The 25,991-nt window shown below is 41.7% G+C and overlaps 1 protein-coding gene across 1 annotated transcript in view; it reads left to right on the top strand.

Annotated features, from left to right (window-relative positions):
- Window positions 1–742: 742 nt before the first annotated feature.
- Window positions 743–25,991, top strand: part of PTGR1 (prostaglandin reductase 1) — a 39,835-nt gene continuing 14,586 nt past the window's right edge. Inside the window, exons 1-7 of the mRNA XM_017503389.1 lie at window positions 743–994; window positions 3,480–3,595; window positions 6,174–6,219; window positions 7,465–7,521; window positions 12,945–13,112; window positions 15,291–15,408; window positions 23,941–24,096. Coding sequence (XP_017358878.1) covers window positions 3,490–3,595; window positions 6,174–6,219; window positions 7,465–7,521; window positions 12,945–13,112; window positions 15,291–15,408; window positions 23,941–24,096 — 651 coding nt within the window. The 5' untranslated portion in view covers window positions 743–994; window positions 3,480–3,489. The remainder of the gene's footprint in view (window positions 995–3,479; window positions 3,596–6,173; window positions 6,220–7,464; window positions 7,522–12,944; window positions 13,113–15,290; window positions 15,409–23,940; window positions 24,097–25,991) is intronic.

The raw sequence follows: 25,991 nt of genomic DNA, 5'->3' as shown, positions 1-25,991 counted from the left end.
ACAGAGCGAGACCTCAAAATAATTAAAATTAAGATAAATAAATAAAAGACATTGAATCTTCATTATGACTGGGAGTTAGGCATTGTTCTTTTTCCCATCTTGCCAATGGCTGAACTGAGTGAGGCAAGGAGAAAGTAAGTAAGTCTCTGAAAGCTACACCATTAGTAAGTGGCAGGTGCAGCCTTTGAACTTGCAACCGTCTAATACCAATGACTTGGTTCACGTTCAGCCCCCCGTCTTAGACCACCTCTCCTTGAAGAGGCGGGTCGAGGGCTGATGTTTGCTGGGGTGTGATGGGTGGGGCACCTCAGTGGCAAGACTGATGACTCCTACCTGGGGGAGTCTGGAAAGGGCTCACAGAGGTCTTGAATTGACTCGTGGAAGGTGAGTAGGTGTTCAACAGGCGGACTGGGGACAGACAGGCAGGGGGTCTGCACCCCAGCCCTGAGCGAAAGATTGCACTGCCCGCAAACAGCCGGGCTGACGGGGAACCCAGGGATGGGAGCCAGCACAGGGAGCTGATTCTGGATGTGGCTGCCTCAGGCCCTGCCTTTGGTTTCCTCTGGCCTGTGCCGCAGATGCCAAGGCTGGTTCCCTCGCACGGCGTATTTCCGCAGGGCTCCAAATTAGGACAGCAGGCGCAGGTCCAGTGTCACCTGGACAAAGCTCAGTTAGTGGTTTTACTATCAGAAGTCCCCAACCCCCCAACACACACAGACGCACACGTGCACACACACATGCACGCACTCACATACACATGGACACACACATGCACATAGGCACACACAGACACGCACACACACAAATGCACACAGATTTCCAGGACCCTGGTTTTCCTCCTGTGACTTTCTCGGGGCCGGGCTGTCACTCTCCAGGAGCAGCCCCACCCTGGGGTGGCCCCACCCTCTCCTGGGACCTGTCATAACCCGGTTCCGGGGAGCCTGGCTGCACAGTCCCAGCCGCCTTCCCCAGGCAGTGGAACCCTCGGACTCCTGTAAGTAGACCTCCTGCTTTTTTTTCGTCCCTTTTCTCCCTCCCCTAACCCTTTCGCTTTCTTCCTGCCGAGTCTGTAGACTCTCCCAGTGGAAGAGGTTTGCATTTATCCCTCCTTCACTTTTGCCGAGTGACCGCTGGGTCTTGCACTGGGAGAAGATTGGGAGCCGAGGTTCCGACGCCTCCCGGGCCCTGCAGGTCATTCGAGAGCTCGGAGACTGGCGCGGGGGGAAAAGGACAGCCCGGTTACAACCCGGGACACCTGGTAGCTGCCTGCACCCGGGAAGGGGCTGGCCTGGGAACTTGCAGAACTGCACAACAAGGGGGGGAGGGTGGAAGAAAGGGCCGGGCGCTGCGCCAGGCCCCATCCTCGGGCGAGCAAGACCTTCCCGGGGACCTCGCACCTCTGCGGCCAGACCAGACGCTTTCCAGGAGGGCTTCTGGACTTGCAGCGAGTTTGGAGTGCCCAGCGGTTGCGTTTTTGGGAAAAGGGACGAAGATGTGTGGACTCTAAAAAAGTTGAACTCATAAAGACTAGAATGATGGTTGCCAGAGGCAGGGAGCGGGTTACGGAGGGAATGGGGACTTGTTGGCCTAAAGGTACACAGTTCAGAGATGAGAGGAGTAGGTTCTGAGATCTGTCTCACAGCAGGGTGACTAGAGCCAATAATGTGTATTTCAAAATAATGAAAAGTAAACTTCGAATGTCTCACCATAAAAGTGATAGGTAGGGCCGGGCGCGGTGGCTCACCCCTGTAATCCCAGCACTTTGGGAGGCCGAGGCCGGCGGATCATTTGAGCTCAGGAGTTCAAGACCAGCCTGGCCAACATGGGGAAACCCCGTCTCTGCTAAAAATACATAAGTTAGCCGGACGTGGTAGCACAAGCCTGTAATCCCAGCTGTTTGGGAGGCTGAGACAGGAGAATCGCTTGAACCCGGGAGGTGGAGGTTGCAGTGAGCCGAGATCGCGCCACTACACTCCAGCCTGGGCGACAGCGAGACTCTGCCTCAAAAAAAAAAAAGGCGATGGGGGTTACGCTAATTAGCTTGATTTAATAATTCTACATTGTGTATATATGTCAAAACATCACAGAGTGCCCCATAAATGTATACAATTACGTTTTGTCCGTTAAAAATAGTCTTCATTTTTTTTTAAAAAAAAAGAAGGAACAGCCCCGAGCTGCGGATCGGACCGCCCCCCTGGCTGCCCCGCAATGCGGAAATGCTCCCTCCAGGCCACCAGTGTCCCTTCCCCGCGGCATTGGTTTGGAGAGCGGGGGAGGTCGCTGGCAGCTGCAGATCGTTTCGTGGCCGGATTGTTTGTAGCTGATGCACCCGCGGGAAGGCGCGGGTCTCATGTGATTCGGAAGAGTTCAGTCCAAACAGAACGTCCTGAGCCCTCGGCTCCGGACAGCTTTCATCATCTTCCGTTGCTTTGGTGTACAGTTTAAGCTCAAAATCGGTTCAGTGTGAAGTTTAAACTCAAATCCCTCCTTGGTCCAAACAAAATGGCTGAGCGCAAGTAATCCCAGCACTTTGGGAGGGCGGATCGCCTCGGCAACACAGTGGGGCTTGTCTCTACAAGAAAGAGACAAATAAAAGTATTGGAAAAAACAAACAAACAAAAAACAAACCCACCTGAAAATGGGGCGGAGCAGTGGCGCCCCCCGGTGGTTTCCAGGAGTTCTGAGGCTGCCTTGAAATGCCCGGCTCTTTCCATCTGAAAAGGGATAAATGGACTTCTTTCTATTTGGTTCTTTGTGGCTGATGCTTTTTCTTGGGATGCAGTCCATATGAGATGAGAAACAGAATATTCACATTCTCGGTAGCTGTTCAGTGCCATAGACAAACTCTAGCCTAGCAGTGGTTGGGAAGAATTTCTTTTTTTTCTTTTTTTGGAGACTGAGTCTTGCTCTGTTGCCAGGCTGGAGTGCAGTGGCACAATCTCGGCTCACTGCAGCCTCCGCCTCCTGGGTTCAAGTGATTCTTCCGCCTCAGCCTCCCGAGTAGCTGGGACCACAGGCACGTGCCAGCAGGCCTGGCTAATTTTTGTATTTTTGGTAGAGACGGGGTTTCACCATGTCGGCCAGGATGGTCTCGATCTTTTGACCTCATGATCCGCCCACCTCAGCCTCTCAAAGTGCTGGGATTATAGGCGTGAGCTAGCGCGCCCGGGGGGAAGAATTTCTTTGTTGATTTATATTTTTTCCTTGTCTTGAAGGTTTCTTTAAACTTCAGTTTCCTCATCCATACACTGGCAATGATACTAATGCCTATCTTATAGGGAAGTTGTAAGGATAAAATGAGGTAATCTATATGAAGTGCTTAGCATGACACCAGAAACATAGTAAATATTAAATGAATGTGGTTGATGTTACATGATAATGTTGGGATTTGGGGATATTGTAGTTGCGCCATCTGGGCTCAGTCCGATGGCTAGGGAACTGTTAAAATGCATATTGACTACATATTGACTGTGTTCTAGGAGCTTCAGGATGGTTCATGCTAAGAGGTGGACCCTGAAGAAGCACTTTGTTGGCAGTCCTACTAATAGTGACTTTGAGTTGAAGACAGCTGAGCTCCCACCCTTAAAAAATGGAGGTAAGTCATACTCAAAAGATTTCAGAGTTGGAAGGAACTATATCAGTTAGGCTTTACCGCATAAGAAACCACCTCAAAGTTTAGTGACTTTAAACAACCATCATTTATTAGTTTACAATTCTTTGGGTTGGCAAAGAATTAATTTAGGATGGGCCTTGTTCACATGTCTGCTGGGGTGCATGCCTCAGTTCTTATCTATGTGGCCTTTCTAGCAGGCTAGTTTGAGCTCTGTTCTCATAGTGGTCCCATAGATCTAGAGGAGCAGGAGTTGGCAAGCTCCGATGTACGAGCTCTTTTCTTTTCTTTTCTTTTCTTTTCTTTTCTTTTCTTTTCTTTTCTTTCTTTCTTTCTTTCTTTCTTTCTTTCTTTCCTTTCTTTCTTTCCTTTCTTTTTCTTTCTTTTCTTTCTTCTTTCTTTCTTTCTTTCTTTTCTTTTCTTTTCTTTTCTTCTTTCTCTCCCTCCCTCCCTCCCTTCCTTCCTTCCTTCTTCCGTCCTTCCTTCCTTTCTTCTTTCTTTCTTTTCTTTGTGAGACAGAGTCTCACTCTGTTGCCCAGGTTGGAGTATGGTGGCACAATCTTGGCTCACTGCAACCTCCACCTCCACCTCCCAGGTTCAAGCAATTTTCCTGCCTCAGCCTCCTGAGCAGCTGGGATTACAGGCGTGCACCAATATGCCCCGCTAATTTTTGTATTGTTAATAGAGACCAGGTTTCCCCATCTTGGCCGGGGTTTTGAACTCCTGACCTCAGATGATCCACCCACCTTGGTCTCCCAAAGTGCTGGGATTAAAGGTGTGAGCTACCACGCCCTGCTGTGTAAGCACTTTTCAAGCCTCTGCTTGTACCATGTTTGCTAACATCCCATGGTCAAAGCAAATCACAACACCAGGCTTAGATTCAAGAGGCAGAAAATAGATTTCTTGATGGGAGAAATGGCAAGGAGACCAGCACTCAAGGGTGGGAGTTATTTGTGGTCATTTTGCAATCTGCCACAAAGACCTTTCCAGGGTTCTCTGTGTGAAGCCTCCATGTCATGTGGCAGGATTCCTCTGCTTTCATTGATAATTTAAATTCATGCTTGATTGCATTACTCTTCATGGCTTTGACCAGACTGTGGGGAGGATGTCTTCTCTGTCCTTGTGAGCCTGATGATGACAGTGAGGCAAGCACTGCCCAGTAGCTATATGCAGAGTTCAGACTTTAAGAGGAGTCTATAAGGAGTGTTTACAGGGAAGTAAACTTTTGAGAAAAGGGGATGCAATGAAGTAGCATGGCAAAGTGTTCAATTCCATATAAGCTGTGATGGCCATGATTCAAATTCAAAATTCCAAAGAATGTATACATGGGAGTCACTCCAGCAAAATGCACATTATCTAACACTAACTGTGGCTGGCAATGAAACTGTATGGTGAGCACTGTGACATAATGGTTTACATGTGGCCTTGGGCAAGTTACTTAACCTAAACTTAAATAAAATGAAAACAGTATTTGTTGAATATCAAATGAAATAATTCATGTAAAGCCTGGAATGAGTATTGAGTAACTAGCATTATTCTTATTATTATTACTATTAACTGGGGTGGGCCAAAAGTGAGAACCCTTTCTTGTCTCTTCCATAGAAGCACAGATGGGAAGGCAACCCTGCAACAGAAATATTATCTGTGTTTTTTTAGGATGTCAAAAAGAGGCCTGATGCAGTGGCTCACGCCTGTAATCCCAGCACTTTGGGACACCAAGATGGGCAGATCTCTTGAGGTCAGGAGTTTAAGACAAGCCTGGCCAACATGGTGAAACCCCGTCTCTACTAAAAATACAAAAATTAGCCGGGCATGGTGGTGGGTACACCTATAATCCCAGCTACTCTGGAGGCTGAGGCAAAAGAATCACTTGAACCCGGGAGATGGAGATTGCAGTGTGCAGAGATCAAGCCACTGCACTCCAGCCTGGGCAACAGGGCAAGACTCCATCTCAAAAAAAAAAAAAAAAAAAAAAAAAGCCAGGCTTGGTGGCTCATGCCTGTAATCTCAGCACTTTGGGAGGTCAAGGCAGGCGGATCACCTGAAGTCGGGAGTTCGAGACCAGTTTGACCAACATGGAGAAACCCCATCTCTACTAAAAATACAAAATTAGCTGGGTATGCTGGTGCATGCCGGTAATCCCAGCTACTCCAGAGGCTGAGGCAGGAGAATTGTTTGAACTTGGGAGGTGGAGGTTGCAGTGAGCCGAGATCGCGCCATTGCACTAAAAAAAAAAAAAAAAAAAAAAAACTGTCTCAAAAAAAAAAAAAAAAAAAAAGCCAAAAACAATGAAGGCATCAGGCCTTAAGTTTGTTTTTTTTTTTCCTTCTACTTTTATTTTGGTTTTAGGGGCACATATGCAGGTTTGTTCTATGGGTAAATCACATGTGACTGAGGTTTGGTGTATGAATGATCCTGTCGCCCCGTTAGTGAGCACGGTACCTCATAGGTAGTTTCTCAACCCTGTCCCTGTCTCACCCTCCCCCATCTAGTAGTGCTCAGTGTCCATTGTTCGTCTTAGGCCTCGAGTTTCTAATTGCCTATGGAATGCTCTATTTTGCAGAGGTCCTGCTTGAAGCTTTGTTCCTCACCGTGGATCCTTACATGAGGTATTATTTATTTCCCCCCTCAACATGCTAATGCTGTGTTAAATGCTATTTTGAGGTAGTTCATCTTTTAAAATATCCAACTGACTTAAAACATTGTCACTTTCCCTCTGGTTCTCCCAGCACAGTATCAGTGACAGGATTCGTGCACACACATCTTTTGCAGGCAAAGGTCTAAAAAGATTAGTGATTAGATCACTCTTGGTCTCTTTTTCCCAACCATTTCCTATCGCTCTGCACAATTTGCCTTTCATTGCTCAACAGAACTACTTCCAGGAAAAAAAAAAAAAAAAAAAATAAAAAAAAAAAAAAATAAAGAAATGGAAAAAAAAAAAAAAAAAAAAAAAAAAAGGAAAAAAAAAAAAAAAAAAACTTAAAAGAAAAAATAAAGCCTGGGCAATGTAATGAAACCCCGTCTCTACTAAAAATACAAAAAATTAGCCAGACATGGTGGCGCATGCCTGTGGTCCCAGCTTCTCAGGAGGCTGAGGTGGAAGGATCACTTGAGCCTGGGAGGCCGAGGTTTCAGTGACCCGAGATCATGCCACGGCACTCCAGGTAACAGAGCAAGATCCCATCTCTTAAAGAAAAAAGCCAAACTCCAATTTGTGCATTTCACTACTGGCAAATAATCTGGGTAGAGGAAGATGCTAAGACTAACATCAACTTTTTCTGGCTTTCCATTTACCTGTATTTTTTTAATTTAGGTAAATCTGCAGTTGAGTCAAACTTATATACTCAGCAAACAACTCAGGGAGGGGAGGAAATCAAAAGCCTTTATTTATCACTAAGTCGTCAGTAATTTTTTGCCTAGATAAATAAAATAGCCATTGTTCTTTTACATTTTTTTCATAGCTGATTGATAAAGATTCAAATCTCAAGTGGAAAACACAATTTTGAAATGTTAATTGGCCTCTTTTTGTGTAGCTAGTGTTTTGGGTAACAAGTATGCAGTGGTGCCTGGATTATATTTTTTAAAGTCATTGGTAGAAATTCATCTTTACTTGAACATGGTAGTAAGACTTTTGTGTTCGCACATAAAAAAATCCAACCGGAGTGCTTATCTGAGGTCACAGAGCAGAACTTCCTCTAACAGCTTTCTTCCTGCGTCTCACCTAACTATATGACTTCATCTATCCAGGTTTTATTGCCACATACACTTACCTAGCAGCTTTTCATTTGGCTTGAAACTTAAAACAGTCCCCAGATGCTCTTATGTATTAAGAATGCAATATTTTTTTTTTCCAGAGTGGCAGCCAAAAGATTGAAGGAAGGTGATACAATGATGGGGCAGCAAGTGGCCAGGTAATCATTTCCACTGATCCCAAAGCTTGCAAAATATGTCTCCTCTTTACCTCCTGCTGGGCCCTGTCTCTGCCCATTAATCCTACAATTTCTTCAGCTTGTGTGGTTCACTCACTGTGTGATCTTTGAAGCAACTTGGGAAATCGTGTACCCTTCCTGACTAGTTGGAAAGGAGGGAAGGATATGGAATTGTCATACTTTCTGCTCCACTTTGCCATCCTTACTTTTAATTACTAAAAATAGTTTAAAAATAAATAAATAAATAAAAAGAATTAATCCAGGTCATAATTATTGTAAAAATTCAAATAAAACAAAAATTTTTATCTTGGAAACTGAAAGCTCCCCCATCATCTGAACCATAAAGACAACTATGGAGAGGCCGAGGCAGGTGGATCACAAGGTTGGGAGTTCGAGACCAGCTTGGCCAAGCATGGTGAAACCTGTCTCTACTAAAAATATAAAAAATTAGCCGGCGTAGTGGTATGTACCTGTAATCTTAGCTGCTCAGGAGGCTGGGTTAGAGAATTGCTTAAACCGGGGAGGTGGAGGTTGCAGTGAGCTGAGATTGCGCCACTGCACTCCAGCTCAGGTGACAGAGCAAGACTCTGTCTCAAAATAGAAAAAAGACAACTATGGTTAATTTTCAAAAATTGTGGGTCAGGCACAGTGGCTCACGCCTGTGATCCCAGCACATTTGGAGGCTGAGGTGGGCAGATCACTTGAGGTCAGGAATTCGAGACCAGCCTGGCCAATATGGTGAAACCCTGTCTCTACCAAAGATACAAAAATTAGCTGGGCATGGTGGTGCATGCCTGTAATCCCAGCTACTCGGAAGGCTGAGGCAGGAAAATCACTTGAACCTGGGAGGCGGAGATTGCAGTGAGCTAAGATTGCACCACTGCACTCTAGCCTGGATGACAAAGCAAAACTCCATCTTAAAAACAAATTTGTTCGGTGCACATACTTTTATATATAAATTTTAAATGGAATTAAATGCCCTTTAGAAAACTACTTTCTGTCACTTAATAGGTTAAGGATATCTTTCACTGACAGTATATAAATATACCACCTACCTTTTAATAGCTGCAAATTATTTTATTATTTTCCACCATTTAACTAGTCTACTACTGATAACAACTGTTTTCAATTTTTTCTATGACAAATAATTCTTCCAGGAGCATGTATGTATCTATATGTGTATCTGTGTATTCTTTTCCCTCTTGAATGAGTATTGCTTTACATTAAATTCCCAGAAGTATAAATTCTAGACCCAAAGAGATGTATATTTTTAATCTGAAAAGGTGATGACAAATTGTTCTTCAAAAAAATTATATGAAGGCCGGACATAGTGGCTCATGCCTGTAATCCCAGCATTTTGGGAGGCAGAGGCAGGAGGATCACTTGAGGTGAGGAGTCTGAGACCAGCCTGGCCAACGTGGCAAAACCCCATCTCTACTAAAAATAAAACAACTAGTCAGATGTGGTAGTGGGCACCTGTAATCCCAGCTATTCAGGAGCCTGAGGCATGAGAATCGCTTGAATCCAGGAGGTGGGGTTGCAGTGAGCTATCATGCCTTTGCACTCCAGCCTGAGCAATAGAGCAAGACATTGTTTCAAAAACAACAACAACAAAAAGTTGTATGATTGTTTACTCCTATCAACAGTATTAACCTGTTTCTCTTATACTGTTCACCATCAGTGTTGACAACATGAGATGAATATGAATAATTTATGCTTAGTTTAGTTTGCATTTCTTTTATTATTAGTGACGTTGACCTTGTTTTTGTAAGTTAATTTTCAATTTTCTTCTGTGGATTATCTGCTTATATCCTTTGCCCTTTTCCTTTAGGTCTTCTCATTTGTTATATTGATTTGTAAAAGCCGCTTGCACGTTCAGGATATTAGTGTTGCAAATGTTTGGGCCTTAGTTGATCTTTCTTCTGTGTCCAATTATAGTTTAACATTTTATGTGATAAAATTATAAAGATTTATAATCATGATCTTTTAGTTTCCTCTCATGCTTAGAAAGGCATTCTCCACTCCATAATTACTAAAACATTTATTCACGCTGGGTGCAGTGGCTCACGCCTGTAATCCCAGCACTTTGGGAGGCTGAGGCGTGGATCACCTGAGGTTAGAAGTTCGAGACCAGACCAGCCAACGTGGTAAAACCCCATCTCTATGAAAAATACAAAAATTAGCCAGGCGCAGTGGTGGATGCCTGTAATCCCAGCTACTCAGTAGGCTGAGGCAGAAGAATTGCTTGAACCCAGGAGGCAGAGGTTGTTGCGGTGAGCCAAGATTGCGTCATTGCACTCCAGCCTGGGTAACAAGAGCGAAAGTCCGTCTCAAAAAAAAAAAATTATTCATGTTTTCTGTATTTTATAGTTTAATTTTTTACAATAAAAATCTTTGAGTCATTTAGTTTTTATATTGGAATAAAGAGTGAGACCAGGTGCAGTGGCTCACACCTGTAATCCTAACACTTTGGGAGGCCAACATGGATAAATTGAGCTCAGGAGTTTGAGACCAGCCTGGGAAACATGGTGAAACCCTGTCTCTAAAAAAACCCAAACATCTCATTTTTTATTTTTTAAAATTTTATGTCTCAATGACTAGCCAGTTATTATAATACCATTTGTTGAAATCTTGTGTGGATCTTTATAGGGATTTCAATGACCTTACAGATTTATTTAGAGGAAACTGACATCTTTACAATTTCTCTTTCCAAACACAAGGTATGCTTCTCCATTTATCCATTTTGTCTTATATCCCATTAACAGTTTTCTTCATATAAGTCTCACACATTTCTTGCTAATAATTAAAGAAATGAACATGTATTTGTGTTTGCTGGATTGGCAAACTATTTTTTAAAATATAATACTCAGTGATGGAGATGATACACTCATATATTCATGGTGGCAATGAAAGTTGCCACAATCTTCTGGAAGGGAATTTGGCAATATGCAGCAAGAATTTCAAATGTTTTAATACTCTTTGACCTAGTAATACGATTTATAGAAATCCTGACTAAGGAAACAATGTTCAGCCAGGCGCAGTGGTTCATTCCTGTAATCCCCGCACTTCAGGAGGCTGAGGTGGGTGAAACTAGGAGTTTGAGACTACCTCGGGCAATATGGTAAACCTTGTCTCTACAAAAAATATAAAAAATGCTGGGTGCAGTGGCTCACACCTGTAATCTCAGTACTTTGGGAGGCTGAGGTGGGTGGATCACCTGAGATCAGGGGTTCAAGACTAGCCTGGGCAACATGGTGAAACCCCATCTCTGCTAAAAATACAAAAATTAGCTGGTGTGGTGGTACATACCTATAATCCCAGCTACTCAGGAGGCTGAGGCACGAGAATTGCTTGAACCCAGGAGGCAGAGGTTGCAGTGAGCCAAGATCATGCCATTGCACTCCAGACTGGGCAACAGAGCAAAACTCTTGTCTCAAAAAAAAAAAAAAACCCAAAAATTAGATGGACATGGTGGTGTGTTACTGTGGTCCCAGCTACTCTGTCCCAGCTACTCAGGAGGCTGAGGTGGGAGGATAACTTAAGCTCAGGAGGTTGAGGCTACAGTGAGCCATGATTGCACCACTATACTCCAGTCTGAGTGACAAATGGAGACTGTGTCTCAAAAAAAAAAAAAAAGGAAATAATAATCATGTTTATGAATATTAATTATATTTCCTAGCAAGCAGACTCAGAGAAAAAAGGAAAAAATTTTTAAAAAAGGAAAAATACTTAAAGTATTCTAATAATGGGGTCATAATTAAATTCATTACTGTTTTTGATGGATTCTTACTAACATGGAAAAAGGTATACATCATATAGACCAGTGGAATGTTGACAGATAAATTTTAGGTTACAAAACATAAAATTACTTCAATTGTATAAATATTTATAATACACATTTTTAAATATACCATTAAGATTGCCAAGTATTAGCAGTTGTCTTTGTGCTGTGAGATTAGAACTGATACTTTTATTTTATATGTTTAAAAATTTCTAGAATAAATATGTGTTATATAACTTTATGACCTGGGGAGGAAAGATGATAAAGTATGATAAACAGTTGAGGCCGGGCGCAGTGGCTCACACCTGTAATCCCAGCACTCTGGGAGGCTGAGGCCAGCAGATCCTGAGGTTGGGAGTTCGAGACCAGCCTGACTAACACGGAGAAACCTCGTCTCTACTAAAAATACAGAAAATTAGCCGGGCGTGGTGGTGCATGCCTGTAATCCCAGCTACTCAGGAGGCTGAGACAGGAGAATTGCTTGAACCCGGGAGGTGGAGGTTGCGGTGAGCCGAAATCATGCCATTGTACTCCAGCCTGGGCAACAAGAGTGAAACTCTGTCTCAAAAAAAAAAATGATCAAGAGTTGGATGAAGGAAAGGGAATCATTATAAATGAGACAGAAAGGGTGCAGCTTAGAGGAGGAGGTAAAAAACCAGGAGAGATCAGTATCCTGGTACCAGTTGGTGAAGACTTTGGGTGCCCCTGTGTTAATAGAGTGGAAAAGTAAAATCGGACAATGATTAAAGAATATTCACTGGATTTTGCACTCAGGAGGTTGTTGTGACCTTAGTGGAGTAGTAAGTATGGGAGGCAGGTTGCAGCGGGTTAGCACGTGTGGGAAGTGAAGAGGTTTGGCTGAAAAAGGAAGACGAAGGAACAAGGAGATAGGGGAGGGATGGGATTCTAAAATGGCAGAGCCGAGCATGCCCATACCCTGAGTGAAAGGGACAGTAGAGAGGAGAATCTCAAAGATTCAGGAGAGAAGAAGGCTAAGGGAAAGAGAGCGGCTCCTAAAGAAGAGAAGGCTAGTGTCCAGGTCACCTTGAGCCAGAAGACAGAGAACTCTTGCTTAAAAGGAAGAGCAGGCTGGGCACAGTGGCTCATGCCTGTAATCCCAGTACTTTGGGAGACGGAGGCGGGTGGATCACGAGGTCAGGAGTTAAAGACCAGCCTGGTCAAGATGGTGAAACCCTGTTTCTACTGAAAATACAAAAATTAGCCAGGTGCAGTGGTGGGTGCCTGTAATCCCAGCTAGCTGGGAGGCTGAGGCAGGAGAATTGCTTGAACCCGGAAGGTGGAGGTTGCAGTGAACTGAGATTTTGCCACTGCACTCTAGACTGGGTGACAGAGCAACACTCTGTCTCAGAAAATGAAAAAAGGAAGAGAAGTAAGTGGGAACAGATACTCCTCACCAGACAAGCCACTCCTCAAGTGACTGGTCCACTTTTGAGTTCTCTGATGACTCCTATGCCGATGGCTGAGAATTAAGATGGAAGGGGAGGTAGACTATCAGTCATGGAATATCAACCTCAGTGCCCTTTTGTCAACATGAACCCCACAGCATCCCGACTCCTTTGAAAGAGAAGACATATCACATGCCTTAATGTGCTTTATCTTTCAGGATTGTGGAAAGTAAAAATGCAGACTTACCAACAGGAACTGTTGTACTGGCTTCCTCAGGCTGGACAACGCACTCCATTTCTGATGGGAAAGATCTGGAAAAGCTGCCAACAGAGTGGCCAGACACAATACCACTGTCTTTGGCTCTGGGGACAGTTGGCATGACAGGGTGAGTTTCATGGATATATTTCATTTGTTTGATTGTCTGACACTCTGGTTTTCCAAAATAGTTTGTTCAGAACTTGGTCAACAGGAAGATAATTTGATGCATTATAGGCTCAGGGGCTGATTAGAGAAGATGGCAGGACTAAGAAGGAAGATCGACCTGATGTCCATCAATGAGTGAATGGATAAAGAAAATGAGGTCTATATACACAGTAGAATACTATTCAGCCTTAAAAAAGAAGAAAATCTTGTCATTTGTGACAACATTGGAGGACTTTATGGTTAGTGAAATGAGCCAGACACAGAAAGGCAAATACCATATGATGTCACTTAAATGTGGAATCTAAAAAAGCTGAAGTCATAGAATAAAAGAGTAGAATGATGTTTACCAGGGGTGAGAAGCTGAAGGGTTGGGGAGATTTGGCAAAAGGATACAAAATTTTAGTTAGACAGAGGAATAAGTTTTCTATTGTACAACATGGTGACTATAGTTAGTATGAATAATAATATATTATATGCTTGAAATTTGTGGGGGTTTTGTTTGTTTTTTGCTTTTTTGTTTTTGAGATGGAGTCTTGCTCTGTTGCCCAGTATGGAGCGCAGTGGTGTGATCTCAGATCACTGCAATCTCCACCTCCCAGGTTCATGCAATTTTGCCTCAGCCTCCTGTGTAGATGGGATTACAGGCATGCACCATCGTGCCTGGGTGATTTTTGTATTTTTAGTAGAGACGGGGTTTTCCCATGTTGGCCAGGCTGGTCTTGAATTCCTGACCTCAAGTGATCTGCCTGCCACAGTCTCTGAAAGTAGTGGAATTACAGGCGTGAGCCATTGTGCCCAACCTATATACTTGAACTTTGTTAAAAGAATATATTTTACATGTTCTCACCATACTATGTGAAGTAATTGTATTATTAATTAGCTCGATTTAGTCATTCTGCGATGTCTATATATTTCAAAACAGCATGTACATAATAAATATATATACATACAATTTTTGTCTATTAAAAATAAATAAATACATAACTAATCAAAGGGATGAGGCTGGGCTCAGTGATTCACACCTGTAATCCCAGTACTTTGGGAGGCTGAGGCAAGTGGATCACTTGAGCCCAGGAGGTTGAGACCAGCCTGGGGAACCTGGTAAAACCTCATCTCTACAAAAGATAGAAAAATTAGCTGGGCATGGTGTTGCACATCTGTAGTCGCAGGTTTTAGAGAGGCTGAGGCAGGAGAATTGATTGAATCTAGGAGGTTGAGACTGCAATGAGCTAAGATCACACCATTGCACTCCAGCCCGGGCAACAGAACGAGACCCTGTCTCAAAAATAAAATAAAATAAAGAAATGTAGGATAGAGTTAGCTTTGGGATTAGAGGAAAGAGGGAGAAAATAGGGTCAGAGACCCTCCGGTACAAAGAGAAAGTGACAGTGAGAAGCAGCACGGCACCCAGGCAGCTGCCAAAGGCAGCAAAAAGGAACCAGCTCCTCCCCGGGAGGCTCTTGGCCTTCTTTTTAAACTTCAGAGTTTAAAAAAGGGAAAGGAGATCAGTGTACTTTGGCCTCTCTTTATTGTCTCTCCTTCCTCACCTTTCCCTGTGTGCCGCAGAGGTCGTGAGGTAAGGGCATCTGAAGTCTGAATAATTGAGATGAAGCCAGGCATGGTGGCTTACACCAGTAATCCCAGCACTTTGGGAGGCAAAGGCAGGAGGATAACTTGAGCTCAGTAGTTCAAGACCAGCCTGGGTAACACAGTGAGACCACATCTCTACAAAAATATACAAAAATTAGCCAGATACTGTGGCATGCCTCTGTAGTTACAGCTACTCAGGAGGCTGAGTTGGGAAGATGACTTGAGCCTAGGAAGTCAAGGCTGCAGCGAGCTGTAACTGTGCCACTGCACTCCAGCCTGGGTGACAGAGCAAGACCTTCTCTCTAAATAAATAGTAGTTGAGATGAATCAGAAGTACAGTTGTAATGCCATTCAGCTTAGTACAGATCTAAAACCCTTAAGCTTCTCATGGTTTAGAGAAGACTTCTGGTCAGTTCATCCTGTGTCCATGCTCCAGTTCCCAACTGGACCCTTGGCACTGGGCTATTGAAAAGGCCTTCAAGATATATATAAATTAGTTATAGGGGAAAGAAACAACTCTATTCACATATCCTTAATTTTCTTCCCTTAGCCTGACTGCCTACTTTGGCCTACTTGACATCTGTCATGTGAAGGGTGGAGAAACAGTGATGGTTAATGCAGCATCTGGAGCTGTGGGCTCTGTTGTGGGGCAGATTGCAAAGCTCAAGGTAAGTGCCCTTCTCCAGTAACAAGCCTTTATTCAAGACCCACTGGGAATGCAACAGTAAACACAGCAGATCTTCCTTGGCCTCAGGGAGTTTATCATCTAGCGGTCTTGTTTAGAAGTTGGAGATTGAGAAATTGGAGGAATGGGGAAAACTATAGCAAAGATAAGCTGAACACTGTTTTGTTTTGTTTTTTTAAATTTTACTTTAGGTTCTGGGGTACATGTGCAGGTCATCCAGGGTTGTTGCATAGGTGCATACATAACCAGGTGTTTTGCTGCCTCTATTCCCCCTTCATCTATATCTGGCATTTCTCCCCATGTTATCCCTCCCCACCCTTCCCACCCCCCACTGTCCCTCCCCTAGCCCCCTGCCACCGCCAACTGCCTCCAGTATGTGATGCTCCTCTCCCTGAGTCCACATATTCTTACTGTTCAACACCTGCCTATGATGAGAACATGCAGTGTTTGGTTTTCTGTTGTTGTGTCAGTTTGCTGAGAATGATGGTTTCCAGATTTATCCAAGTCCCTACAAAGGACGTTAACTCATTGTTTTTTTATGGCTGCATAGTATTCCATGGTGTATATGTGCCACATTTTCTTTGTCCAGGCTATCATTGATGGACATTTGGGTTGGTTCCAGGTCTTTGCTATTGTACACAGGGCCGTAATGAATATACATGTGCATGTGTCTTTATAATAGAATGATTTATAGTCCTTTGAGTATATACCCAGTAATGGGATTGCTGGGTCAAGTGGAATTTCTATTTCTAGATCCTTGAGGAATCGCCACACTGTCTTCCAAAATGATTGAATTAATTTACACTTCCACCAACACTGTAAAAGTGTTTCTATTTCTCCACATCCTCTCCAGCATCTGTTGTCTCCAGATTTTTTAATGATCACCATTCTAATCACTGCATTTCTCTAATGACCAGTGATGATGAGCATTTTTTTCATATGTTTGTTGGCCTCATATATGTCTTCTTTTGAGAAGTGTCTGTTCATATCCTTTGCCCGCTTTTGAATGGTTTGAATGGCATTTGTTTGTATTTTTCTTGTATAGCTCTTTTAGTTCTTTGTAGATTCTGGATATTAGTTTTGTCAGATGGGTAGATTGCAAAAATTTTTTTCCCATTCTGTTGGTTGCTGGTTCACTCTAATGATGGTTTCTTTTGGTATACAGAAGCTCTGATGTTTAGTTAGATCCCATTAGTCTATTTTGGCTTTTGTTGCCATTGTTTTTGGTGTTTTAGTCATGAAGTCCTTGCCTATGCCTACGTCCTGGATGGTTTTGCCTAGGATTTCTTCTAGAGTTTTTACAGTGTTAGGTTTTATGTTTAAATCTTTAATCCATCTAGAGTTAATTTTAGTGTAAGGTGACAGGAAGGGGTCCAGTTTCTGCTTTCTGCACATTGCTAGCCGGTTTTACCAACACCGTTTATTACCAACACAGAGTCCTTTCCCCAATGCTTGTTTTTGTCAGGTTTGTCAAAGATCAGATGGTTGTAGATGTGTGGTATTGCTTCCAAGGCCTCTGTTCTGTTCCATTGGTCGATGTCTCTGTTTTGGTACCAGTACCATGCTCTTTTGATTACTGTAGCCTTGTATAGTTTGAAGTCCAGCAGTGTGATGCCTCCAGCTTTGTTCTTTTTGCTTAGGGTTGTCTTGGCTATGTGGGCTCTCTTGTGGTTCCATATGAAGTTTAAAGTGGTTTTTTCCAGTTCTGTGAAGAAGGTCATTAGTAGCTTAATGGGGATAGTGTTGAACCTGTAAATTAATTTGGGCAGAATGGCCATTTTCACGATATTGATTCTTCCTAACCATAAGCATGGAATGTTTTTCCATCTGTTTGTGTCCTCTCTTATTTCGTTGAGCAGTGATTTGTAGTTCTCCTTGAAGAGGTCCTTTACATCCTTTGTTAGTTGTATTTCTAGGTATTTTATTCTCTTTGTAGCAATTGTGAATGGGAGTTCGCTCTTGATTTGGCTCTCTGTTTGTCTGTTATTGGTTTATAGGAATGCTTGTGATTTCTGCACATTGATTTTGTATCCTGAGACTTTGCTGAAGTTGCTTATCAGTTTGAGGAGATTTTGGGCTGAGACGATAGGGTCTTCTAAATATACACTCATGTCATCTGCAAATAGAGACAATTTGACTTCCTCCTTTCCTGATTGAATGCCTTTTCTTTTTCTTGCCTGATTGCTCCGTCTAGAACTTCCAGTGCAATATTGAATAGGAGTGGTGAGAGAGGGCATCCTTGTCTAGTGCCTCATTTCAAAGGGAATGCTTCCAGCTTTTGCCCGTTCAGTATGATATTGGCTGTGGGTTTGTCATAAATAGCTTTTATTATTTTAGGATACCTTCCATTGATACCTAGTTTATTGAGAGTTTTTAGTGTGAAGGGCTGTTGAATTTTGTTGAAGGCCTTCTCTGCATCTATTGAGATAATCATGTGGTTTTTGTCTTTGGTTCTGTGATGGATTACGTTTATGGACTTGCGTATGTTGAACCAGCCTTGCATCCCCGGGTTGAAGCCTACTTGATCATGATGAATAGGTTTTTGATGCACTGTTGCATTTGGTTTGCCAGTATTTTATTGAAGATTTTTTCATCTATATTCATCATGGATATCGGCCTGAAGTTTTCTTTTTTGTTGAGTCTCTGCCTGGTTTTGGTTATCAGGATGATGTTGGTCTCATAAAATGAGTTAGGGAGGATTCCCTCTTTTTGTATTGTTTGGTATAGTTTCAGAATGATTGGTACCAGCTCCTCTTTGTACATCTAGTAGAATTCGGCTGTGAAACCGTCTGGACCTGAACTTTTTTTGTTGGTAGGCTATTGATTGCTGCCTCAACTTCAGACGTTGTTATCAGTCCATTCAGGGTTTTAACTTCTTCCTGGTTTAGTCTTGGTAGAGTGCAAGTGTCCAGGAATTTATCCATTTCTTCTAGATTTACTGGTTTGTGTGCATAGAGTCATTTGTTGTAATCTTTGATGGTAGTTTGTATTTCTGTGGAATCATTGGTGATATCCCCTTTATCATTTTTATTGCATCTATTTGATTCTTGTCTCTTTTCTTTTTATTAGTCTGGCTAGTGGTCTGTTGATATTGTTGATCTTTTCAAAAAACCAGCTCCTGGATTTATTGATTTTTTTAAAGGGTTTTTTGTGTCTCTGGCTCCTTCAGTTTGGCTCTGATCTCAGTTATTTCTTGTTTTCTGCTAGCTTTTGAGTGTTTTTGATCTTGCTCCTCTAGCTCTTTCAATTTTGATGATAGGGTGTCGATTTTAGATCTTTCCTTCTTTCTCATGTGGACAGGTATTGCTGTAAATTTCCCTCTTGACACAGCTTTAAAGGTGTCCCAGAGATTCTGGTAAGTTGTGTCTTCATTCTGATTGGTTTCGAAGAACATCTTTATTTCTGCCTTCATTTCATTGTTTATCCAGTCAACATTCAGAAGCAAGTTGTTCAGTTTCCAAGTAGTTGTGCAGGTTTTAGTGAGTTTCTTAATCCTGAGTTCTAGTCTGATTGCACTGTGATCTAATAGACTGTTTGTTATGATTTCCATTCTTTTGCATTTGCTGAGGAGTGATTTGTTTCCAATTATGTGGTCAATTTTAGAGTAAGTGCGATGTGGTGCTGAGAAGAATGTATATTCTGTGGATTTGGGGTGGAGTATTCTGTATATGTCTATTAGGTCTGCTTGATCCAGCTCTGCATTCAAGTCCTGGATGTTCTTATTAATTTTCTGTCTCATTGATCTGTCTAATATTGACAGTGGAGTGTTGAAGTCTCCCACTATTATTGTGTGGGAGTCTAAATCTCGTTTTAGGTCATTGAGAACTTGCTTTATGTATCTGGGTGCTCCTGTGTTGGGTGCATATATATTTAGGATAGTTAGCTCTTCTTGTTGGATTGATCCTTTTATCATTATGTAATGCCCTTCTTTGTTTCTTTTGATCTTTGTTGGTTTGAAGTCTGTTTTATCAGAGACTAGGATTGCAACCTCTGCTTTTTTTGTTGTTGTTGTTCTCCATTGCTTGGTAAATCTTCTTCCATTCTTTTATTTTGAGCCATGTGTGTCTTTGTATGTGAGATGGGTTTCCTGAATATAGCACACCAATGGGCCTTGACTTTTTATCCAGTTTGCCAGTCGGTGTCTTTTGATTGGGGCTTTTAGGCTGTTTACATTCAATGTTAATATTGTTAGAACATTGTTATTTGATAATATTGCAGGTAATCGAGTCAGAAATGGCCACTGTCTAGAGTAGTGAGTTTATCAGTATTAAGCATTTTCATATTTTTTTACTGGACATTCTAGGGCTGCAGCTTAATCCTATTTCTTCATTATTGTCCTTAGCAATAGAAGAAGGGACTTGAGATCAGCCAACTAAGAGTCATCACCCACGTGGCCCCACTGCAAAGGCTGTTGTACTGGAAAGAAATGCGCATGCAACCCAGAGCAGTGGGGCCATGACTTGGTAACTAACTCCTGGGAAGTACCCAGGACATGGAAACATTGGCTCTGATTTAGGCAGATGTCCGCTCAAGGGATCCAATCTGATGGTGGATATATAGAGCAGACGACAACTCAGACACAGTAAGGATTCGTTATTACATAGTGGGAATGTTCCAAGGTGATCTGGCTTAACTGATCCTTTGCCCAAGGCTGGGATACAGGATTCAGGACCTAGGTCCTAGGGGACAAGTTAGGTGGAATACAGATGAGTACAGAGCTACAGCCAACAGCCAAGGGTTTTAACTGGTCTCCAGTCTAAATAGGAGCTTGGAATACAAATACGAGGCTACCATAGAAGTTGTAGAATAATTTGTTTAAGTAAGTAAATAAATAAGAATAGATATCAAATTTTATTAAATGCCATTCCAGCGTTTATCAGGTTAACTTTTCAGTGAATGAATTTCATTCGTTTTCTATTGTCGAACCATTCTAACAATCCCAGATTAAGCTTTATCTATGTATGGTATATTATGGGTTTATGTCTTTGGAATTCACTTGATAACATTTAAAATAGAAATTTTGTATCTATATTCACAAGTGAGTTTGGTTTAAAGTTTACTTTTTGTTCTGGAATTTAGCTAGGCTTGGATTATGCTAAAATTACAAACTTATTTAGGATTATTTCTAATATTCCAATTTCAAATATCTTATTAAAACCACAAGGGGCTTTTATCCCATAAGTTTGATAGGGCTTACCCTTAAACCTATTCTTTTATATTCAACCTTTCTGTCCATTTTATGTGTGTTTCTGTAAAATGCAGCTATTTGTATTTTATTTTTACCCCATATGAAAATCTCAGTGTTGCAATAGTTAAATTTTTAATTTAATTTTTTTTTTTTTTTGTAAAGACAGGTCTTGCTTTGTCACCAAGGTTGGTCTCGAACTCCCTAGCTTTAAGCAATCCTGCCTTCCAAGGTGCTGTGATTGCAGGTGTGAACCACCTTGCCTGACTGTTTTTTTTTTTTTTTTTTTTTTTTTTGAGACAGAGTTTCGCTCTTGTTACCCAGGCTGGAGTGCAATGGCCCGATCTCGGCTCACCGCAACCTCCGTCTCCTGGGTTCAGGCAATTCTCCTGCCTCAGCCTCCCGAGTAGCTGGGATTACAGGCACGCGCCACCATGCCCAGCTAATTTTTTGTAGTTTTAGTAGAGACGGGGTTTTACCATGTTGACCAGGATGGTCTCGATCTCTTGACCTCGTGATCCACCCGCCTCGGCCTCCCAAAGTGCTGGGATTACAGGCGTGAGCCACCGCGCCCGGCCCTTTGCAATAGTTAAATTTAAGCCACTTGTATTAATTGTTGTAATTGGAATGTTTGTTCATATTTATATTATCTTACTTTGTTTTCCATTTACTGTTTATTTCTTTCTGTGTTATTTTCTTTGTTCTTTTTCCTCGGATTACTTAGAACCTAAATTTTATTTACATTCTGCTAGTGTTTACCTTTTTACCAATTATTTAAAATTTATTTTATTTATATCCTGCTACTATTTGTATACCTATTTTATATACAGATTAAACATATATATAATATATGTATATGAACTTTTAACATAGTATATTTTCCCCATATTCTACCCCCACATCTTAATTTTTATTCAATAATCTAATAAATAGTAAAATATCATGTTATTATTAAAACTTCTTGGTTATGACATCTGAAAATTCCTTTTAATTTTGATTGGTATAGAATTCAAAGGACCTGCCAAGCGCAGTTGTGTGTGCCTATAATCCCAGCTTCTCAGAATTCCGGCTGAGGCAAAGGGATCCCTTGAGCTCGGGAGTTCAAGACCAGTCTGGACAATGTTGTGAGACCTTGTCTCTAAATTTTAAAAAAGAGTTCAAAGGACCCAATCCCTTTACCTCAGAGCTCTATAAAATTGCTCTACTTTTTCAATTTCTATTTAGTGTTGCAGATGAGACATTCAAAGCTAATCTGATTCTCTTTCCTTTATAGGTAGAGGACTAGACTTTTCTTTTAGGTGCTTATAAGTATTTCTTGTTATTCTTTGAATTTAGAAATGTCACCAGGAAATGTCTGTATCTGTCTTTGTTAAATTCTGTCTGGAACTTAGTTAGCCGTTATAATCTGAAAACCAACGTTTTTCTTCAGATGAAGAATAGTTTTCTTCTTTTGTTTAATTGTTGTATTTTCATCTATTCTGTTTTCTTCATGAGGAATGATATATGTTTATTCTGTTTCTCTTAGGACTATTCTTCTCATATTCTATCTTTGCTCTCATATTTACATCTTTTGTACTTTTTCCTCTGAATTTTGTACTTTCTTGATCTGGTCCTCCAATCCTCCAATTGAATTACATGACTTTCAGCAGCATCAGTTTCTAGATTAGCAATTAAGTTTTTCATAGCTGAGGATTATCATATTCTGGGATTGCTTCCTTTCCCAGTAATCTGCACTTGTTAACTAATGCAGTATCCTTTTGAATGTCATTGAGAAATGAAATGGTATAAACATATCTTTTAAAATATCTACTCTTCCCTGTAGAAATTCCCCTGGAGACCGCCATGCTAAGGAATTTATACTCAGTCCCTGAAGAAGTAGCATGATTGGTTCTGCTCTTTAGAACCATCACTTAGGCCTAAGTAGGAGAATAGTTCCTAGGGACACTATACTGGAGACAAGAAGTCCACTTAGGAGGCTTCTACAATAATTCAAATGAAAATCTTGGTGCATCGACAGAGATTGGAAGTCAGAGTCAGCTTTTAAGGCTGTTTGGTTTAAAAAGATGAAGAAAACCTGATGATTGGATATAGATCGTAATACAAAGGAAAGCCTCTCTTTTGAGCCATGTTTCAGGTTTGGATAACTGAGTAATATCGTTCTCTACAAGAGGATAGGAAAGAAACAAGCAAGAAGCAAGGAAAAAAGTATATTCCCTTTTTCACACTAATTACAAGCGACCTGCAGGCCATCCAAGTGTGAGGACATCTACTGTTGGAAATACTGATTTGGAACTCAGGAGAGAAAAGTCAGCTAGAATTAATAGATAAAGTTAATAGATTAATTAATAATCTGCCTGAAGGAGGTCATAAGAGTGAAAGAGATCAACCTATAAAAGTCTGTATTCTTAGAAAGAAAAAGGACTAAGGATGGCTGTCTTGCAATAGTTTTTTCTGGAATTATGAAGGAATAGAAACAGTATATGGCCATCACTATTTGTACAGAGATTCATGCAAATCTAATTGGGGTTTTTCCTTGATTGAAAATGTACAGTGGCACATATTCTGGTCTTCATGATACATTTAGAGTATAAGGGAGCTTTTTGAAAAGCTCGTTTCTATGGACCAATATAATCTGTAGTCTCATCCTGAAAGTGCTTTTCAGAATGCTTTCCAGCTCCTCTGTGATTAGTCAGCATCTAGTCTGGTACTTTGGACTAAATCAAAGGATAAAGGGGGCCTGGTGCAGTGGCTCATGTCAGTACTCCTGGCACTTTAGGAGGCCGAGGCAGGAGGACCACTTGAGCTTAAGAGGTCAAGGCTGCAGTGAGCCATATGTACTCCAGCCTGGGCAATAGAGTGAGACCATGTCTCAAAACAATATAAACATTTAAAAAATCAAAAAAAGGATAAGGGGGCAGTTACTAGGAAGGCTGTCTGGGATGTGGGAGTCACAGAGCTGAGATAAAATAATAGTCTGAAGAACCACTGTACCAACAGAAAGCATATACTGCATTGCAAGGAAGAGAATCCCAGAAGCAAAGAACCGAGGAAGTCAAACGAATAGGTTGTTAAATCAGCTGGTGGAACTATGAACCAAATAAATGCAGAAGGGACCTGCTGGGTGGTCAGAAGCAAGCTGAAGCTGGGTTGTAGGAGGTCCAGGAACTAATTTCACCTGTGGGGTCTGTTGGGCCATTATGGTATTCCTTATATACATGGCTCAGTGCCTAAGAGGGTGTTCTTAGAGAACCTAGGCATACTAGACCAGGAAATTAGTGCTGGTCCATGCATGTGGCTTATTAATGGTTTCCACCTTCTATTTCTATTTAGGGTTGCAAAGTTGTTGGAGCAGTAGGGTCTGATGAAAAGGTTGCCTACCTTCAAGAGCTTGGATTTGATGTTGTCTTTAACTACAAGACAGTAGAGTCTTTGGAAGAAACCTTGAAGAAAGCCTCTCCTGATGGTTATGATTGTTATTTTGATAATGTAAGTACAAACTGGACTTAACATCTGATTTATTAATGAAGTACTATATAAGGCAGGAGTCCCCTACCCCGGGCCATTTAGGGGTCCATAGCCGACCAGGAACTGGGCTGCACAGCAGGAGGTGAGGGGCAGGTGAGCAAGCAAAGCTTCATCTGTATTTACATCCCCTCCCCATCGCTCCCATTACTGCCTGAGCTCCGCCTCCTGTCAGATCAGCAGTGGCAATAGAGTCTTATAGGAACACAAACCCTGCTGTGAACTACACATGTGAGGGATCTAGGTTGTGCATTCCTTATGGGGATCTAATGCCTGATGATCTGTCACTGTCTCCCATCACCCCCAGATGGGACTGTCTAGTTGCAGGAAAACTCACCCACCGATTCTATGTTATGGTGAGTTGTATAATTATTTCATTATATATTACATTGTAATAGTAATAGAAATAAAGTACACAATAAACACAGTATACTTGAATCATCCCGGAAACTATCCCCCCATAGTTGGTGGAAAAATTGTCTTCCAGTGAAACTGGTCCCTGGTGCCAAAAAGTTGGGGACTGCTGATATAAGGGAATATATTTCTAGAGTTTCCATCTGGGATACATGAAGAAAGTATATATGCCTTTTTAAAAAAGCAGCTTTATTGAGATATTATTCATGCATCATGTAATTCACTCATTTAACGTGTAGAAGTCAATGTTTTTTACTATATTGGCAAAATTGTGCAACCAGTTTAGGAATATTTTCATCAGCCCAAAAAGAAATACTACTCATTAGCAGCCACTCTCCATTACTCACCCTCCTCCCCACTGAAAGTGGTCTTCTATGACTGGCTTCTTTCACTTAGAAAAATGTTTTCGAGTTTCATTCATGTTGTAGAATTTATCGGTGCTTTATTCCTTTGTTTTTTTGAGACAAGGTGTCACTCTGTCACCTAGGCTGGAGTGCAGTGGTACAATCATGGCTCACTGCAGCCTCGATCTCACTGGCTCAAGCGATCCTTCCACCCCAGCCTTCCAAGTAGTTGGAACTGCAGGCATGTGCCACCATACCCTACTAATTTTTATATTTTTAGTAGAGACGGGTTTCACCATGTTTCCCAGACTGGTCTGGAACTCCTGGGCTCAAGCAATCCTCCCACCTCAGCCTCCTGAAGTGCTGGGATTACAGGTGTGAGCCACCGCACCCAGCCTGATGGTTATTAGTTTATGATTTCTAGCTACTATGTATAATGTTACTACGAACATTCAGGCAGAGGTTTCTGTGTGGACATTTTGATTTCTCTTAAGTATATACCTATGAGTAGAATTGCTAGATCATATGATAACTTCATGTTTAACATTTTGAGGAGTTGCCAAACTGTTCTGCAAAGTGGCTACACTACTTACATTCCCGCAAGCCATGTATGAGTGTTCCAATTTCTCTACATGCTCACCAACACTTGCTATTGTCCGTCTTTTTTATTATAACCATCCTAGGGAGTGTGAACTGATTTTTCATTGTGATTTGATTTTGACTTGCATTTCCCTATGGCTAACAATATTGAGGATCTTTCAATGTATGTATTTGCCATTTGTATATCTTCTTTGGAGAAATGTCTGTTCAAAATCTTTGCCCTTTTTTTTTCAATTAGGTTATTTGTGAAGTTGTAAGGTTTTTGTTAGTTTTGTTTTGTTTTGTTTGTTTGTTTGACAAAGTTTTTTGCTCTGTCACCCAGGCATGGAATGCACTGGTGCAACCTCAGCTCATTGCAACCTCCACTTCCTGGGTTCAAGCAATTCTGCCTCAGCCTCTCAAGTAGTTGGGATTATAGGTGTGTGCCACCACACCCAGATCATTTTTGTATTTTTAGCAGAGACAGAGTTTCACCATATTGCCCAGGCTGGTCTCAAACTC

This window comes from Cebus imitator, unplaced genomic scaffold, assembly GCF_001604975.1.
Source record: "Cebus imitator isolate Cc_AM_T3 unplaced genomic scaffold, Cebus_imitator-1.0 Scaffold310, whole genome shotgun sequence".
Classification (NCBI taxonomy): Eukaryota; Metazoa; Chordata; class Mammalia; order Primates; family Cebidae; genus Cebus; species Cebus imitator.
This window is presented reverse-complemented; position numbering and strand designations above follow the sequence as displayed.